This window comes from Vanellus vanellus (assembly GCF_965231255.1).
Source record: "Vanellus vanellus genome assembly, chromosome: 1".
Taxonomy (NCBI): Eukaryota; Metazoa; Chordata; class Aves; order Charadriiformes; family Charadriidae; genus Vanellus; species Vanellus vanellus.
The window spans coordinates 61079533-61098353 of record NC_138905.1 but is presented as its reverse complement, the minus strand read 5'-3'; the positions used below and the strand labels follow the sequence as shown (position 1 = coordinate 61098353).

General features: G+C 38.6%; 1 protein-coding gene across 1 annotated transcript in view; it reads left to right on the top strand.

Annotated features, from left to right (window-relative positions):
- The window catches only part of RFX4 (regulatory factor X4), a gene marked incomplete at both ends in the record, with an annotated part of 97626 nt that overhangs the window by 20144 nt on the left and 58661 nt on the right, over nt 1–18821 (top strand). Inside the window, 2 exons of the mRNA XM_082498413.1 lie at nt 7721–7781; nt 13314–13437. Coding sequence (XP_082354539.1) covers nt 7721–7781; nt 13314–13437 — 185 coding nt within the window. The remainder of the gene's footprint in view (nt 1–7720; nt 7782–13313; nt 13438–18821) is intronic.

The window sequence follows — 18821 nt, the reverse complement described above, 5'->3', positions numbered from 1 at the left end:
TTTTAAAAAATCACATTAAATCATGATATTGCTTCCTTTTTAGTCATAGAGTGGGAACAATTATAAATCTAGCTGATTTTAAAATAGTTATTTTTTTCTTGTCTCTCCTAGTTATGGTAATTTTAGATCTTGATTTTTAACAACAGCAGGTATTTAAAAAAGACCCCCAAATATCTTAAAATAATCTAATTGTTGCTTTTTAAAATTGTAAGACAATTCTTAGTTTCCCATTTAGTTTTCCCTGTTTATGCAATTTCTATTCTAGTTAATTTGCCTGAAGCAAAATACTCTTTTCATCTCTGTATTTCATGTTAGTTCATGTTACAAGATATTAATGCAGACTGAAATCTTTAATTCAGAAAGACTCACATTTTTATAATATTCAAGCACCTAAGTTTGGAAAATGTATTTTTAATCACTTCTTAAATGCTTAATGTCCCTTTTATATTTTTCGCATTTTAAGATAACTACTTTATTTTGATGTAAAATTACATGCCTCACACCACAATGTTTTAGTGGATCAAGGAATTTGCTATATTGACACCCTACTCTTATTTGTCCAGGGTTCTCTTTTGAGGCTATATCTCTTCTGAAGGAGAAAGGAGGTGTTAGAAACACAGTATTTATTCATGACTCCCAAGCTAAGGACAGTGGATAAGAATCCTTAAAGACAGACAATAAAACTTGGATAGGTTTGGGGTTTTTTGTTTTTAAAAATTGAGGAAATATAAATTAGTTTCTCTATAGAAATAAAATTTTAGTGAATTGTAGTGAAAAAGAAAAATCATCTGCTTGTTAGTTGGCATTTTACAAGACTCAAGCTGTCATTTAAACTGAAAGCACATATAACAAACTACCGCTAGTTTTGCTACAACCTATTTAGGGTAACAGATCCAGAACTGAACATAGAAGATGACTTGTAATTATGACATTATGATATTTTATTTTTTTTTAACTTAGTTAGTGGTGCTAAATACCTACTTTGACAATACTGTCTTGAACTGTGAGTCTTAGAAAAATCCACTAAAATCAATAGGGTTGAATCCTAAATTCTGAATCCATTAAGAGTCTGAAGTTACATCTCATTCATTAAAGATTCTTTCCATCACTTTTGCAGTAGCATCAGAGTGAATTTCTTAAGTCTCACAGGTAGAACTTCCACATGCCTAGAGACAGTAAGTGGACCTGTGTGAGTTAGCAAGAGCAGGTATTTCAGACAACGGCATTGCGAAGAGGATGGTTGTTTGTTCCGTTTTCTGGTACTGGATTTAAGGGGCAAGCGATAATAATGAAAGGCAGCAAATTTGGAACTGATAAAACAAATATGCAAATGAATTTATCCCACAATTTGTGTGCAGAAGACATTGTCATGGTGTGTAATGCAAACCCACATGAGAGTGAGGGTCGATTTCCTCTAGCTTCCCTCTTAATAACAGTTTTTCCAAAGGCTTGCTTTGCATTGATACCAGACCAGCATTTCTGCAGTGCAGATAAGAGAATTAATCCACCTGAAAAGTCATCCTTGGTTTTGGCGGGGAGGGGAAGGGGAAAAGGTGAAGAGGATGAGTGAGAAAGAAAAATAAGCCACTTGCCCAGGAGCAAGAAGACCAATAATCTGTGAAATCCAGAACAAACTGGAGGTTTCACCTTAGAAATCATTGTATTATGTGCTGCTTTCCAGCTCTTGAGTTCTTTCTAACAGTGCCCACACACCAACCAAGAAATTTCCAAACCATTGTGTCACTCTTTGTCCAGCCTCTGTCATACATTTATAAACAGCAGGAGGCAAAATGTTTTCAGAAAACCTATGTAACTCGTTTTGAATTCTTCAGGGTGGTGGTCAAATTGCTGTTGTCAATGTTTTCATCTGCAGCCAGAAGAAGGCATCATCCATCTTTCTCTTGACTACTTAGTTTTTCGTCTCTAAATACATTAGGTAGCTGTTGGCTGGACTCTACAAGACAAAATGTGGCTTTTGTGTTGTTTTTTTGTTTTGGCCTTGCATCCAGTGAAGACTATGAGATGCACTGTGAACTGATAATGTTGTTACTCAGTATCATGCTTGCTTTTGTGACTGTCTTTTCCTGGATGTTTTTAGAGTTCATAGGGTTTTAGGACAAGAGCAATAGTTTTGCTGGTTTCCTTTTCTATAGTTGAAGTATGCTACAGAACCATACTTCAGGCCACAGGGGTCCTTTGCAATCTTCTATTCTCATCCAGACACCTCCAGGCCTCTTGAACCTGCATTACATTGTGAAGGGAAGCAATGACTCACAGCTGTGGATTCCCATGGTCTTGCGACTTCTTACCCTCTTGGAACATTTTATGACCCCTCCCAAACACAGCTTTTGTATTGTAATATAAAAATTCCAGGTAAATTTTATTTCAGTTTCCAGTTTTTTAAACACTTTTCCTTCCACCACTTCCACACTCTACATGTTAGTCAGAAGATCCACAGGAAAAGGGAATGGTACAACCTCATATCTAACAATTAAAAAAAAAAAACAACAAAACAAAACGCATAAAACCACACCACTTTCTGTGTACTGTGCATTGAGCCAGATTCTCCAAATTGAAATAAGGGTCTGGAAGAATATAATCCAAGCATTATGAAAGTTTCAACTTCAGTTCCATGGGGAAGGAGTCATGATGCTACACGATGAAGTGGAAGTCTTGCTTTTCCGAATTTTTTTTCATATTTAGAAATATGAATGTGTGGACAGTTCATGTGAGATAAAAGAGAAGATTCAGACTACTTTTTGCACTTGAAAAGTAGTGTTCAAAATCTGTGTTCAAACTGGCTGAAATGGAAGATTTATCCAATAGTTTCTTTCTTTTTTGTTTTGTTTGAACTACACCTCTTACTCTTCCATTGAAAAAAATCTTTTAAAAAGAACTACTTGATTTCATTGAAATTTTCCTTGGGGAAAATTCTTTCTTTTTCAATCTTACCTACTCAATTAGAACTATGCTCCCATGTTTCTCAGGGGGTTTTAAAAAATCCCACTATTTTAAAAGCATGGAATACATGCTACTGAGCCTGAATCTTATTTACGGCTACATGTAAGAAAGCGACAAGGTAGCTTCTTACCATCACTTAATTTTAGCTAAGGGCAAACCACTTTTGAGAACAGTCAGAACCTGGACTGCAGGGCTACAGAGGAAGAAGCTATTCCTCCGAAAGGTGTGGAGCTACCTGAACTAAGGGAAAGATTTTATCCATATAAAGATACTAATAACGTAACATGTCTCCTTAGTGGTTTGGAGACACATGCAGGCAGCACTGGAAAGTACAGGATTCTTCTATTTATCTCCACAATGGAAAGCAGAGCTTTAACTCCACTTAAGTTATGACAAACAGACCAACATAAACATTTTAGAAAAAGGTGAACTAATGTAGCCTCTTCACTTTGTGGATGTTCCACTTACTGTATTTAAGGCAGCATGCCTAAAGAGGTGCTGGGCATAGTTTCTATTGTCTCCTTGTCTTGCTCCGAGAAACAAGGAATCCCAGATAGCAGGGTTAGAAGATACTATTGAGAGTTCAGGGAAAGCCACAAACATATGCACAAGGTACAAGACGGAACTCTACTCTGGTGGCATTGAAACAGAATTTTGAAAGGAGAAAGAGCTGTTAACAAAAAAACTTCAATGGATTTTGGGAAGAAGAACTTCCTCTGATATCTCTGGGAGCCAGGAAATACTATTTTTCTAGTACATAGAGTATCCCAGTTTTGAATCTCTTCGAAAACCTCATCTGTGCTGAGAGTTTTACTTGCAGCTGTCTAAGCCATTACCTGCTTTCAGCTTGGGATGAGTACCAGGTTTCCTACCTAACCAGGTACTTTGAAAATGCTTTTCCTTGGAATGCTGGTAGTCCTTCTACTGGCAGTGGAGTGAACACACTAGATCTGCTCCTAGCAGATGGGTTTCTCCCTGAGGTGCTATACAGCTGCTGTATATGTGAATACCTACAGCTGTGCATCAGGAGCAGTGTTTTTCCTTGTTACTTCAAGTCCTTCTAAATTTGTCACAGAAAAATTGCCAGCTCTGTTCTTTGAACAGAGTGCCTTGAAGCAAGACTTCTTTTCAGTGTCTCTCTTTCATTGCTTTACAGAATAGATTGCATTTTAAAGGTATTGAATTTTAAATGGTATGTGTTAATTTTAATCCACAGCGTTGTTCTGATGGGGACTGATAAAACAACAGGCCAAAAAGTAAAGGAAAACAGCATTTCTTACCTCTTTCATGCTGTACAAAAAGATCTGGGATCAGACCTGTGTCAAAAGTTACACAAAACATTCCTTGCTCAATAGGGAAGCCATTAAGTGCCCTGCTACCAACTAAAACATAAGGAATAGGGATATTTATTATTTTCTGCTAGTCAATTATCTGATGAGATTATATTGTTGAAATATACAAGGTAGAATAAAGTGCTTGTATATTTAATACTGAAACTTTGTATTTCTAGGTCTCCTCCATTCCTATACCATGTGCAATTCTTTCCATCTATTTAATAAAAAAGTGAAGGTGTCCTGAAAATAAGTATTTTAGCCAACACCTGCTGAAAATGAGAAACATTTTGGCTGGGAGCTGGTCCATTGGCAGAAAACACATGCAAAAATATTTCTGTTTTCTTGTGCAGAGACTTAATTTTGGGAGAGACAAGTACTGACTGTGAAAATCTTAGTTTTCTTGAAAATCTAATTGTTCAATGGGTAATATTTTGAGGGAAAATGGTGCTTAAAGAATTTTTTTGACTAAGATCAAAGTCCATCATTCTCCTTCTTGGTTTTAAGGGACAGTTAGTGGAGGATGCTGAAGAGTCTTGAAGAAGGATCCCCAGGAAGCAGACATACTTGAGGAGGGGGGTTTAGATGGCAGCTTATGATCTTGTTAGTTTCTGTTGTTAAAACAAATCCTTACGTGATTACAGCTGGCTTGTAGTATGTCTGAGGGCAGGTTAGGTAAAGCACCTATTCTTAATACAAGTGGAAAACAGCTGAGGGAGGAATGGGAGAGATCTAGAGACTCTAAGATTGTATAATTTAGTCTGACAGTGCCACGTATCCAGGGGAAAATGCGATCTAGTTAGCGCGAGTGAAAGCCATCTAATAACAGACTTTTGTATACTGTACCCCTTATATTGAGAAAGATAATCAAAAAGTTTAGGATTTAGGATTTCTGTGCCTTAGACGAGTGGTTATTTAGATCAGTGACTTTCCAATTTGCAAGCCCCTAGCAATTTCCAGCTGGGCAGAAACAATTGTGTCATGAACTTAAGCCAGTGGATGATATAGGCTTTGATACTGACATAGAAAATACTGATTAAGAAAATGGATGACTTTCACCTGGGAAGCAATAACCTTAATTTGAACAAGAAGACAGTGCGGCACAGGAGGAGGACTGGGCCCCTGCATGCAGCTGATACCTAAAGGCGGCAGCTTTGGTGGTTGTACCTCGCTGTGGCATCTCCCTCCCTGCCACGGCAAAGGCCTGAATCCCGCCAGTCGGTAGAAAGGCGCTGCAGTGCCCTGTGTTATGGGTCCCTGTTGGCGAGGCCTGTGGGCCCCCATGGGTGTCAGCTGTAATGGTCGTTACTAAAGGAGGGTAAACTTCCTCCTGACCCCAGCCAACACTTTACCCCCTGCAACACTTTGCCGAGACATACCCTTTATAACTAATCACCTTTCACTTTTACCTCAGGAACACTTGGGAGGCCACCGGCTGCCGGGCACCCACGGGGCCTGGGCAGGCTAGTAGGCAAGCCTGCTTGTGAGTGAAGGAAGTCGCAGCAACCTCTGTGCCCTAGGCTCGGGGAGCTGCCATAACTCCCTCCCAGCCCTGGCCAGGATGATGGGGAGGCCACAGCAGGACGCAGGACTGGACCGGGCTGTGGTCAGGCCACCTGCTTTTTGCCCCTCCAGGGCAACCATGAATCCTTCCCTGCGGGGGCTCGCTCGCCCTTCCAGCAGGCTCCGTCCCACCTCCCAGACGGGCTCCCTTGTCCCCTGGAAAACCATGAATCCCAACCCAGAAGGCTCTTCCCACCTCAGAGCAGGGCAGATGGGGCTGCCCCCTCTTCCAGAGAAGGCTGGAATCAGGCGTGCTTTGAGAGCATCTGTGCTGCCAGTTAAGGATAACAAAGGCAAAACGTTCAGCGTTGTGAGGGGGGGCAGCTCCAACTATTTTACCCATCCCATGGTTTAAATCCATGCTACAGGGCTCTGCTTCCTACTGTGGAGGAGGCATTTGTCCCAGCACCAACGAGGCCAGCGGCAGCCACGACCGCTCGGCATTCAGGCCCTGTGTGCCGAAGGCTTGTTGCTTGCCGACCATTTGTTTAGGAAAAACAAATGAAAAACACAATTTAAAAGTGATTTGAAATGTGTATGTTGGTCCTATGCACTGAATAAAAGCAGGTCCCTGAAAGGCAGGGAAGGAGTGTGCGGTCCAATAATTAGAGGCCTATTGTCATGCAGATGTGGAAGAGGGGCTGCCGGCAGTGTCTGTGGGGGAACTGTAAATCTGGATTTTCCTGACATTCAGGGGACTGGCCTCACAGGCTGAAGGATGTTCAGTTAACGCAACTCACCCTGTATGTGATGGAAGAAATATTGTGGCGCGAGGGCTGAAGACAGTGTTTTCCAAAGTGGGATTTTATTTGTGTGCGCTGGTTCTTGGGACTGAACAAAAGGTCTCCCAACGGGGTCTGATGTTCAGAGGAGGTAGCCTGGCTCCTTTAAGATTCAGCATCCCAAAGGCTTGGTTAAATAACTTCTAAAAGTTGATAGTATGAAGAAATGAAACTTGCAGCATGGTGTACAGGCGCAGCAGTTTACCTCATCATTTAGGTATCAAAGCCTTCTACATTTAATTCTTTCATCAGGGACAAAGTTGTTTGTTGTATCAAACACAGTCTAATATTTTGTATTTCCCAAAGAATACCCTTCTGGAGATGCTGATTGTGCTCTGCTCTCAGCTTTCACTTAGGAGTGTTTAATATGCTTCACAAATCACAATTTAATAGGCATTGTTCTGGACACTTTTTTTTTTTTCCAAATAACTAACGTGAACTGGGAAAAATCCAGTATTTTAAACCAGTTTTGTTTTCTTTCTCTTCTTATTTACCCATCTTTTATTCAAATGTTTGGAAAGTCAGCAAAAGACAGTTATCTTGGATTACTATCAGAAAAATTATCTCAAAAAGAATAAAGTATGTTATAGAATGTTTTTAATTTCAGTTTTTCTTGTTCAGAATTAATCTTTGTCAATTTGTAAACATGTGGTATGTGTTGTATGTTAGGACCACAACAGTGGATGAACTCCATTAGTTAAATGCCTGATCTAATATAAAACTTGGGTAAGGCAACTGTTCCCTTCAAGCAGGTGAACATGTTTTTGTGTTCTGACATCCTGCCTGGGTTTTTCTGTTGGTTTTTATTTTTTTTTCTTTCATATAAACTTATCCTTTCCAATGTCGTTATTCCTATGCACCACTCTGTTCCTGCTGTCAGTGATATTTGCAAGCTTTATTGCCTTAAGCAGAATCTAGAGATACATGCTTAGAGAGCATCATTATTTACGTTTCCACAATTTAGCAAATATTTTGGGAAAGCTTTTACACTTGAACATTTTTGATCAGATATTTCCTTACCAGTTTACAAATGCCTGAGCAATTCCTGCTGAAATTACATAGTATTTGTTTGTTTCTTAACAGATGAGGAAAAAGAAAATAATAGAGCATCGAAACCACACTCAACTCCAGCTACACTGCAATGGTAAGATGCCTGTTAAAAAAAATCAAGAACACCTGTTAGTTTTTTTTCCTTATCCTTTTTTCCAGCTGAAGTGAATAGCCGTCTTGGACATCTTATACAGTTCTAAAGATACTTTCAGTGTATGTGTTTAATCTGCTCATTAGCATCCTGTACAGCATTTCTCAACAAATGTCTTACTCTTATGGGATTTGTTTGAACATAGGAAACCTCTGACACAGTTTAGAAGATCTACTTGGCATATTTATTTGCCACTTTGCCAGCTGGTGATTTGTGGTTTGTCATCATTGTTATATTTATTACAAAAAGAAACTAGTAGTGAGATATTTTTTTTCCAAGACTTACATTTGTTTCAGTGTATGTTGAAGCCCACCTTTACTGACTGTTTTACTGAAATGAGATCTCTGTAATCTAGCATAGAAGACAACAAAAGAAGAGAGAGAGTTTGAGGTCTGCTTCATTTGCCAAAATCCCCTTGCAAATTTAGTGAAGGGGGGAAAAAAGGAGGGGTAATTAGGAAGAGAGAAAGAGAGGATGGGGAGAAGAAAGTTTGTGAGTCAGTCCACTGTGCTATGAAAAATGAACAAGTGCTCTTCACTGTCATTTACAGCAGTATTTTTGGCTGCACATTCTGTAACGTTACATATACTTCTGACATCTCTTTTGTAGGATATGTCTTAGACTGTTGTTGACTTTTCCCTTAATTTAGGTTTTTAATTCTGGTTTAACTTTCTTAATATTGTAAATGATCAAGCAACTTTCAGGAGGTTCCTTACATCTGACAGAACAGGGTTCTGTTACAGAGAAGCCTTGGAGTATGCTTGTCTGAAATGTATATAGCCATATATAGCCATATAAAGCCATACTCCTTAGCTTGTTTCAGGTCTTTTAAATAAAGGCCTTTACTTCACTTGTAAGTATTTCTCGTAGTTTTCTGGATTAAAAGATAGATTATTGGAAAAAAAAGTGGGATGTTAGCCAAATTATTTTTCTGATTCTGTCAGTCTCTTGGGAGATCTAACTAAACAAAGAGCAAAGAATAATTAATTCAGTGAATTTTACTCTCTTTCTCTGCCTGTGAAATTCAGTGAGTCTTTGAAATGTGCATAAAGAGGTTTATAGATTATTTCATCCTTATTTGCTCCTTAAAGTTGATCAGCTAAATTTTAGATTAAAAAAACCCCAACCAAACCTGTGGGTTGATTTAGAATAGGTTGCTGCAAGTATTCGATGTTCTCCCTTGAAGAAACTTGCAGACACTTCCAGTGCAAATACTAAGATGTGCAAATATAAATAAAGGCATTTCTTTCTGAACTATCGCTTTTTTGTACCTATTTGTTTCACCAAAGTGCTGATTTTCAGAAGTTCAAGAAAAGTGAATAAAGGGGAGTGAAAAACAGAGGAAAATTGTTAAGATAATAGTGAAATGTCATAGATGTATTTTATTACTTTCTATTATTCACCCAAACAACTTCAACACAGTTCAAACAGGATAAAAAAGAACTATCAAACTAAAATAAAATAACAGTCAGGGTTTACCAGTCCCAAATTCAGAACAATGTTTATTTTGTAGTAGAGTCAGTTAAGAGTCTTTTCCACAGGAGTAAATAACATAGTAGCCAAGAAGTCAGAGTTAATTAGAACATGCCAACAATACTGTTCCCAACAGAAAACATGCAAATACTGTAAACAATCTTTTGCCAAATACTTTCAAGCTTCCTCGGTCATAAAGGTTAGTAAATCCCTAAACTCCTGGGATATTGAGCCCTGATGGAATGCAGTGTGCACACTAATGCTCATTCAGCAGTGTTTGCAATAGAATCCTAGAATTTTGATTCTGAAAAGACTGCTTACATCATCTTCCCTTCCCCCTTGCTAGTGTGCTGGCTTACTACCTGTCTGTTGTGTTATGTTTCTTACATATTCATGTAGGTCAGCTATTGTCCCCTTTAAGTCTTTTGGAGCATCTGCAATTTCCTCTGTCCAATTTTCAACCCACAAATACATGAGGGAAAAGAAAGCAAAGAAGTTTTCAAGTTTAATTTCTTTAGCTGGTGTCAAACTGAATTATACGATTGGCTCATTTATTAATAGACCTGTAGGTAAAAGTTTCCCGGCTTAGTAGCCATACCATAGAACAGTTTTCTGGTGGTTTCCATATGCTTTTCAGCCTAAAAGTACTGCATCTTTGAATTGGTACTACCTGGAGAAGGTATGCTACTGGGTTTGATACACTAAACAAAATTACAAGCTCAGAAGTTGTGGTCAAAGTGCTAAAGCAGTGAGCTTGCTTTGTGTGAAGATGTTACGTTTCCACTGCTCTGGAAAAAAAAAAGACATATTAGTGTCAGGTTATTTGTACTAGCAATCCATGGGTTGGTAAACTATTGTGGTCAGCACTGTACAAATGGTACTCTGAGCACTTTCTGTAGATTAGCTTTACGTATTCTACAGTTTTACCTGCTTAGGCCTCAGACACAGTAAAGTGTTTGCACAGTGAAGAAAGACAAAAGACTAAATTTACCTGAGTATGCCCTGGGTAAGCAGGTGTCCTACCCTCCTCCTGGAATCTCTGGGCCAGATTCAAATGATGGAGTGGTGGGGTAAATTATTGACCATATTTGAGGATAAAGTACCGGACTTGCTTTGCTCTGGCAAAAGAAAGCTTCAGGATTGTCTGTGGTGTCTGGTGTCTGCCAAGTTAAAGCTGGTCATGTTTCTACTGTTAGATGCTGCTACCATTTACAGCTAATGAAGGCACGAGTGTGTTGGAGAACAGAAGCAGAGGTAACACCAGTAGCAAAGAAAAAGAGGAGGAGGAAAGTAGTAGGGAAAGTGAAGCAAGACAAGAGAAATATGCAAATTTTGTCAGATGGTCATGTTGCCATCATATTTATTAGTTATTTCCTGCCTGGCATCTTGCTGAAAAGAGTTAACAACATCAGTCCCACAGGGATCTATGCTTAATGCTTACACCTCTCCAAAGACAAAGTACATTGTATGCTACAAATGATGAGGACGAAGAAGTAGCTGAAGATGCCAGAAGCACGTCTGGATGACTGTCAGCCTGGCTAAATATCTGTGCCCTGGAAACAGGAATGATGTTTTTGTTTTGTTTTGTTGATGACACAAAATGAAATGAAAGGCCTAGTAAATGTAGCATTACTGCTAAACACATCATAATTGGGGAAACTGCACTGGCTTGAATTTAACCATTAAGGCATGAATATACCAATACCTGGTATCCTGTGCTTATCCCATGTTCCTGTGTTCATTATTATTGTAAAGCTATAGTTTGCTAAACACTTGGCTCTAAAATGTTCATGATTGTTTCACTGGTGAACTGGTTGACCAAATTGTAAGTGTGAACCTTTATTTTACCTTTATTTTATTTGCGGTCTGTGTGTGTATGTGTGTGTCTACTTCTCCAAACAGAATTATTCAAAGCACGGACAATATAATTCCATGCAGTTTGGTGGCTTACGGTGTAGGTGTTACGAATAATAACAGTATCATAAAGCTAAAGTCAACAAAACTGTTCTATTTTTTTGCAACATTTATAAAAAGAAGTAAAAAAGAGGAATTTAAAACACTGCTAGGTAATGGATTCTCACCAGATTAATAGTTTTACACAAATTGTTATAATGCATCAAAATTAATCTGTTCTAGGATCCTTTATGTGGTTAGCAATGGTAACATCACAGTTGTTCTGTTGCTTTCGTATCTAAAAACAAGTCTGTAGCAAACTACAGACCTAAGTCTGCTACAGAACAATCTCATTTAATCTAGAGGTATATAAGTATAAGAGGGAAACAGTAATAGGGACAGATAAAATTGTCATTTCAATGGAAGGATTAGGGGGTTTATTGCTATACTGTAATGGTACAAAAGGTCTCATTGTGAACTACTGGATTTCACATGGCTTTATTAGGACATTTAAAATGTTATATATATATTATTTCTGATAAAGATTTGTTAGGTAGAAGATTGAGTTCATTATCTTTCTATAATACTGTAGAATGAAGCTGAATTCAAAATATGATAAAGTTGTTAAATAAAAGAGAGGAAAATAAAAGAAGTGGAGCAAGATGGGTTTTTTGATCATTAAAAAAAAGTTCAGGTATAATGGAGCATTGTTCAGTGTCAGACTAATGACTCTCTGTGAAAGAGAGGAGAAAAAGAGAAAAATTCATCAGATATGAACAGAAATAATTAACTGCTTTTCTTTCTGTCCTGTCTTGGTCACGGAAGCTGACATTCCAATTAGCAGCTATAGTATACAAACGAACTCTCCAGGTTTTGAAAGGAGGTTTTGTTAAAGCGCTATGAATTTGAGGAAAGATGCCGTGATGATATTTCTGTAGAAACCAAGGAAGAATAGATGTTGCCCATACAAACTGATTCCATTCAGCTAGCCGGATATCTTATTAAAATAGTTTGCAGTCACAAATGATCATGATAACTGAAATGGAAGGTAGGTAAGTCCTGAAAAGGGCAATGAAGAAGAGAAACTAGACCTTTGGAAGGTGTTCTACAACTATCAAATGACAGGGGGCTATTTACTGTAAAACCGGAGTTTTTTGAGAATATGTATTAATTTTCTAATATGTTTAAGAGGAAGTTGCACCTACTTTCTTCTCCTAGCCAGCAAGGCAGGCAAGCACACACGTAACTATATGCATGAGTGACACGTGGCTGACAAGATTAATTCTGGTTTAAAGTTAAGTGTATATGTAAATATCTCTTGAACTTTGTTGGATCCACAATCATAAAAATTTAATTTCAAAGGAATGTTTCCTCTAATCTATAGTTTTATAATGAGACCAGTTTCAGATTTTAAAGATGAAGCATATGCATATTCATACATTTGATGCATAATTTAAAATTTGATAGTTGAGTGTTTGCATGTGTAGGTGAGTAATACTAGTTTCTGTAAGGCAGAGGAGGATGTTATTTCACTATTTTATTCAGCATTGTATTCAGATTATGGACTCTTTTGACACTTTTTCCATAAGCAATAGCAAGAAAACATTATACAGGAATGGTTTTGCTCACACTCTTGAGTATTTGCGAATAACTTGCACATCTGCTTCCTCAAGATATGGAATCTTGCAGCTGGACAGGAATGAAGAGCCTTATAAAGAATGAGACAATGCTTCCCTTCAATGACTGTTGTTTCAGAGTTGTAGATATATTTGTTTACTGCAGGATGCTTTTAGGGTATAACAGATTACTAGTATATTTTTTCCTAAAAGTAGCACTTTTGGAGCATGGTCAAAACTCAATATCCCTTTGTGCTAATGTCTACTTGCCTGAGAACTCACAGCCTGTGTTTTTGACAGCAAGCATTAACCAAATGAAGCAAGTAAGCATTACATAAGTCAATTGGAAGCACCACTTAGGAAGAAAGAGAAAAATTAGTAGATAAGCAGAAGCTAGAATGTTTGGTTTTAAAGATGCAGCTTTGCATACTGTTTACCATACAGGACATCCAACATACTTGCAGTTCTCTCTGTTTGATATTTGCTTTTTAAGGCTGGAGGAGAACTATGAGATTGCAGAAGGTGTTTGCATTCCTCGAAGTGCTCTCTACATGCATTACTTGGACTTCTGTGAGAAAAATGACACACAACCTGTTAATGCTGCCAGCTTTGGGAAGGTGAGTCTAAACAGCGGTATGATGCCTTGAGCTCTCACCTGGTTCGGGTGAGTTTGGATTATTGAAAAGAATTAAATCTTTTACCATTAGAGATAGAGGCATATGAAGGGAATCTCTTATGTATTCAAGTTTTTGGACAAAAGCTAAGATTTTAACTTGTTCAAAGGTTGGAATAATTTCAAATCATGACTCAACTCCATAATACCCTAAATTTTTTTATGACTTCAGGCCCAAGACTAGCTGAAATATTGGCAGCTTGGAAGTTGAATACAAGCCAGTGTAAACACATCTGCATTGTGACCTGCAGTGCTTTAACAATTTATTTATTTATTTGTTAATAGAAAGGTAAAATATCAATCATTTAATTCTGGGCCCTGTCTATGCCATTTTTGTAAGCATGATATGGGGATTCCTGAATTAATGGTATCAGCCCACACTGGCAAATCGACATAGCGGAGTACAATGCCTCCAGATATGAAAGTCCAGAAAGCATCTAACGGCATTCGTGTGGCACTGCAGATACAGGCTGCCAAGTGATCTTTGCACTGTGATTCCTTGTGCTTCTGCTTTCCAGTCCAGATCTATTACGAGCCACAACGGTTGTCTCCAGACTCACAGTGGAGACTCACTCTTAGCATAGATGCAGCTGTGCGTTGTCCAGATGTGAGCAGTAAAGCTCTTATGCTATACATCACTAGCAGATGTTAATGGTTGGCTAGGATGTTACGTAAAGTTCTTATTTTGGATTTGCTTGTCGGGTGATGTTTTTATCCCAGTGAAAAATAGCATCATGTTTTTATATTTTTAATTTTTTATTTAAAACTGAAATTTTACTATAGAATGGGTCACAGACCTTTAAAACTTGTAGGCTGTGTAAAAAAAAAAACCCAAAAATGTAGAGTTTGTCACTGTTTTTGAAATGCTTGCAAGCATGAATCTGAAGCTGATTGTCCTGCCAGCTATTCTCTTCTAGTGTTAGCAACATTTGTTCTATGGAAGTGCTGGGTATTCCAAGAAGGAAAATTGTTCCTAGGGTAAGTGCCTGTGTAAAGAGCAGGTGAAGGAGAAGAATGTATTTAATGAGGTGTCATTTGCTATAGTGCATCTTTATGTAGGCAGTTTAGCAAGGCAAGTAAAATGTACCATGTTGTAACATTACTATGTTTATTGTGTCTTAAAGACCTGCATAGCTCAGTTGATTCTGTGTTAGGTTTGTGTTTAAATACACTGTATAAGTATGAATGAAATTGTTTGTTGTACATATTGCTACCAAGTGGTAAGTAGAGTAGCAACATGTAATTTAGGAACAGTGAGAATAAGAAACAGGTTTCATGTGGGCTAACACATTATGGAACTTGGGTAAAATTTACGCGATGCTACTTTTGCTGCTGCTAAAAAATTCTATGAGCTGTAAGGTGTAAGTATTCTGAAATCATTTCATCAGAACGTAAATTTACCAGGGACTTCACCGATTTTTGGTATGCAGCAGTCTTGTTACACTGTATATTACTCCATCCTTCTTCTCCCCTGCCCCTCATACACATACACCTGTTCATCAGTAGGAGTACCTTGAGCTAGTAGGACAGGTACAGTGTCTTCCATCCAAAAATCATGGTGTTCCAGTCTGTTTTTCATGTGCTTTGTTCCAAGTGTTTTCCACTTGGTTGCAATAAAGGTCTGAAGCAGTGATGCATGGAATTTGTTTTCCCTTTTTGTGGAGAGGAAGCCATACAGAATCATCCTAGTACTGTCTTGAACTAGTGCTTCATGTGGCCGTTACTTTTGGATCTGGGAACTGAGGCTTCTGTACAGGTGTGTACAGGAACCTCAGACAACACTGACAAAAATATTGAAGTGAAACAGACTTCTGCATCTGCAGATCCTGGAGCAGACCCTAGTGATTCTTTCCAACCTATTATTGCTAAAAAAATGTGCTGCAGAGTGAGGAATCATTCTCTCGCTTCATTCAATCAATAGTTTGCAGTCAGCTTTTCCTTAGGAGCAGGTACATGCGTGAAGTTTTAGCCAAAAGAGTTGTTATCATGTGACCTAAATACCATGTTGGCAATGTGTGTTGCATAAATGCCTTGGAGGCAGTGCAGTGAAATAGGTGCTATTTGAGGGCTTCCACACTTAGCTGCTGAAACAGAGACCACAGACATGTTTGTCCTCATTGGAAATCAAGAGCCCTGCAGCTGTCATGTCCTCCAGAGAAAGGAGTTAGTTGTTCAGTGAAATTGTAGACAGTTCGCCTTTCAATAGACCACATCATTGAATTTATTATTCATCTCTGAACTTTAGCTCTGTGGGCAATGTTAAACATTTAGGCTTTTTCTTTAACAGACTGATAGTTTTTAGAAAGAGACATGGAGTTCAGCACATTAAAACAATCTGTAATAAGTAACAACCTAATGTATTCTTACATACTCATTTACACCTCAAATAACAGAACAGTGTTGATTTTGCTTTTAAAGATACCACTGGAGACATGTGAAGCTTGCCTGAAAGTGATGTCTCCAGATTAAGGTTTTGTAGACAATGCTTCAGCCCACATTGTACTTCTTAAATCAAACATGTATGTAAGTCATGTAAGTCAAACATAGCCACAACAGAGCATGGAAGGGGGAACATGCGACTTGTTCTTGAACAGCTGAACTAATGGACCTTGTTTCCTACCATCTTCTATGTTCCCAAAATCCATAGCCTTACTTAAATCTTATATATCTCCCTATATCCCTGCAGTACTTTAAATTATTTCCACATCCCAGTCACTACATCAAGGTCTTGCTTCTTTCAGTTTTCTCACACATCTGCTACACCTTCTTTCTATATTATTTTTAGATTCTCTCACGACTGTCTCTGTTTGCCTGTCTCTTTTTCTCTCCTTCTCCCATGCCAACAGCTGGACAAGAAGCAGCACGTGGGGTGGCTGGCTCAGAGTAATAGGTTGCCTCATACTCATGGTTGTTCAGTCAGGCAGTGCCAAATGGCTCAGCAAAAGGTAGAGCTTTCATAGAATCATAGAATAGTTTAGGTTGGAAAGGACCTCCCTGTCTTGTCCTCAGCATTAACGTCAATATGCTGTCTCCACTATCCAGCCAGTATTTTCTATTATTAAACTTGTAGGACATGGACTGAACCTCAGGCCTTTGGTAATATTGGATTAGCAAAACAAAAATTTGTCTGGGGGGTGGAGAGATTAACAGAGAAACAGTAATAACTCATAGACTGCTTCCTGAGGAAACCAGGCTAATAGCAACAAAAGTAACAAGAAGAGGGAAGAACAGAATTACTGTATAAATAAATACCTTTAAAAAAAACAACCTATACTCCTAAACCACTTAAAGTACACATAAACCAAGAAAGACTAAGGGGGTGGTTAATGTGATATATTCTTATTTGACAAATGGAGCTGTAGCTTTAATATGTTAGCCAAGATTTTAGTGCTTTACATACCCAATTAATAAGTGAAAATTAAGGCAGTTTTGTCAATACTAGCATTTGCCAATCTGCTAATAGCTACACTACCCAGTCTGTCATTACAGAACTTTTTCTTGCCTGCAAAAGACAGGACCAAGCACTCTTCTACCTGTATACTTTCACGAAATAGTGACTAGGGAGGGCCCTGTATTCGCTGGTTACAGCTCAGCATCAGCAAGTGGAGACTCCAGTGTTAAACTTCAGTTCTTACTGTAGGCAGCAAAATGTATTATATTCAACGGGACCATAATTTCACCCCAAAGTGAAGCAGAATAAGTAAAACTGTTCCATGCAACCAGTGAGAAGACAGGGAAGTAAAGTGAGGAAGGGCAGGCAAGTCACTGAGTTATTAACAATAAGATGCTGCATATGAGAAAAAGCTTTCTCACAGTGAACATGTTTAGACTGTGAATTAGTCTTCAGGCTGAAGGAGTGAAAGCCCTGTTGCTGGGGTCACTTAAAAAAGACGGTGACCTTGTCCCCTCACCCCTGTGCTGCAAATGCCTCAGGCTCTGCTCCAGGACCCTGTGGACTTGGAGAGCAGTTTAAGGTGCTTCCAACTGGAAGTTCTGCTGCTGTCTGCAGCAGGGAAGGCTGAACAGGTGTAGGTTTTTTTCTGAACAACACGTTAACATAAAATGCCAGTGATGATTAATACACTGAGCAAGAAATTACGATGGTTGAAGGCTCTGACTCATTATTCTTACTGAGTTTAGTTGCAAATACTAACTCATTCTGAATTGGGGCCTTCGCTGGATCAAATAAATTATTTAAAAAGCAGGAATGTTTTGAGCATTTCCAAGTCCCTGAGTAGCTATTGCGTATGGATGGGTTCCATAAGACTTGCTGGTTCTCTCTTAGCTGTAGCATGTCACCCAGCTGTTCAGCTGGGTTGGCAGGCCTTTGAGCTTCTTTTTCACTTTTTTTTTTTTTCTCTCCTCAACCAGTACTCATTTTGTTCTTTGTTTCTTTTGAGACCCTGTATGAACCTTATTTTCTTAATTAAGCCTCTCGAAGATATTATCTTTCTCTTTTACAGCAGTTTCCCCTGTCCTCCATGTCCTCGGTTCACTGCTTTAAATTTACTGTGCAGTGCTAAGTCACCTCCCAGACTCTGCCATACCTCTCATATAGAACACAGTTTCTCGTGGTGCAACCTTTTTTGCATCCTCGTGAAGTGTTCTTCCCACAACTCCCATATGCCCCCTGCAGGTTAAATACTTTCCTCTTTTGTTTTTCTTTTTTTCCTTTTCGTGCTTTCCTGACACGTCTTTTCACAAGCAATAGTAAAATAATATTTGAAAAGGAAACCGAAGGATGCTGACACTGCAGGGTGGCTCTCCCCCAGCCTGAGGTCCCTTTACATCACTCTGGCAGCATAAAGAGGTTTAGCATGGATGCATGCTCACACGAATTTTAGACCCTCTTTATTGCTCCCAGAGTGGCTTTACTGTAGGTGAAAATTAGATGCCATTAAATTTATTTTGCTAAATATAAAAGGGTAATGTCCACAATAGATTTGTAATATTTGTTAGGGAAGAGATCTCTTACATTTTTCATCAATATTTCCACCCTATTTCCAAAAAATGGGCTGAGGCACAGTTATACCAGTAGAAAAGTGCTTTCCCCCCCCCCCCCTCCCCAATAGTTTCCTTTGCTTCAGGGAGGTACAAGCTGTACCAGCCAGAGTCCTCTTTTATCACTACGCACTGTCTCTATGCCCAGAAATTTTGCCAGCAGGACTGCTCCTTCGAGCATGATTAGCATAAATAGGATTTACAGTTTTGTGCTATCATACTGTATATATTTGATGTTTAAAAAGGACAGATAAGTAGCCTTATTGAAGCCTCTTTGATAACGGCATTGCAATGTGATTGCATTCTGTTTTGTCTTTTTATTTAAAT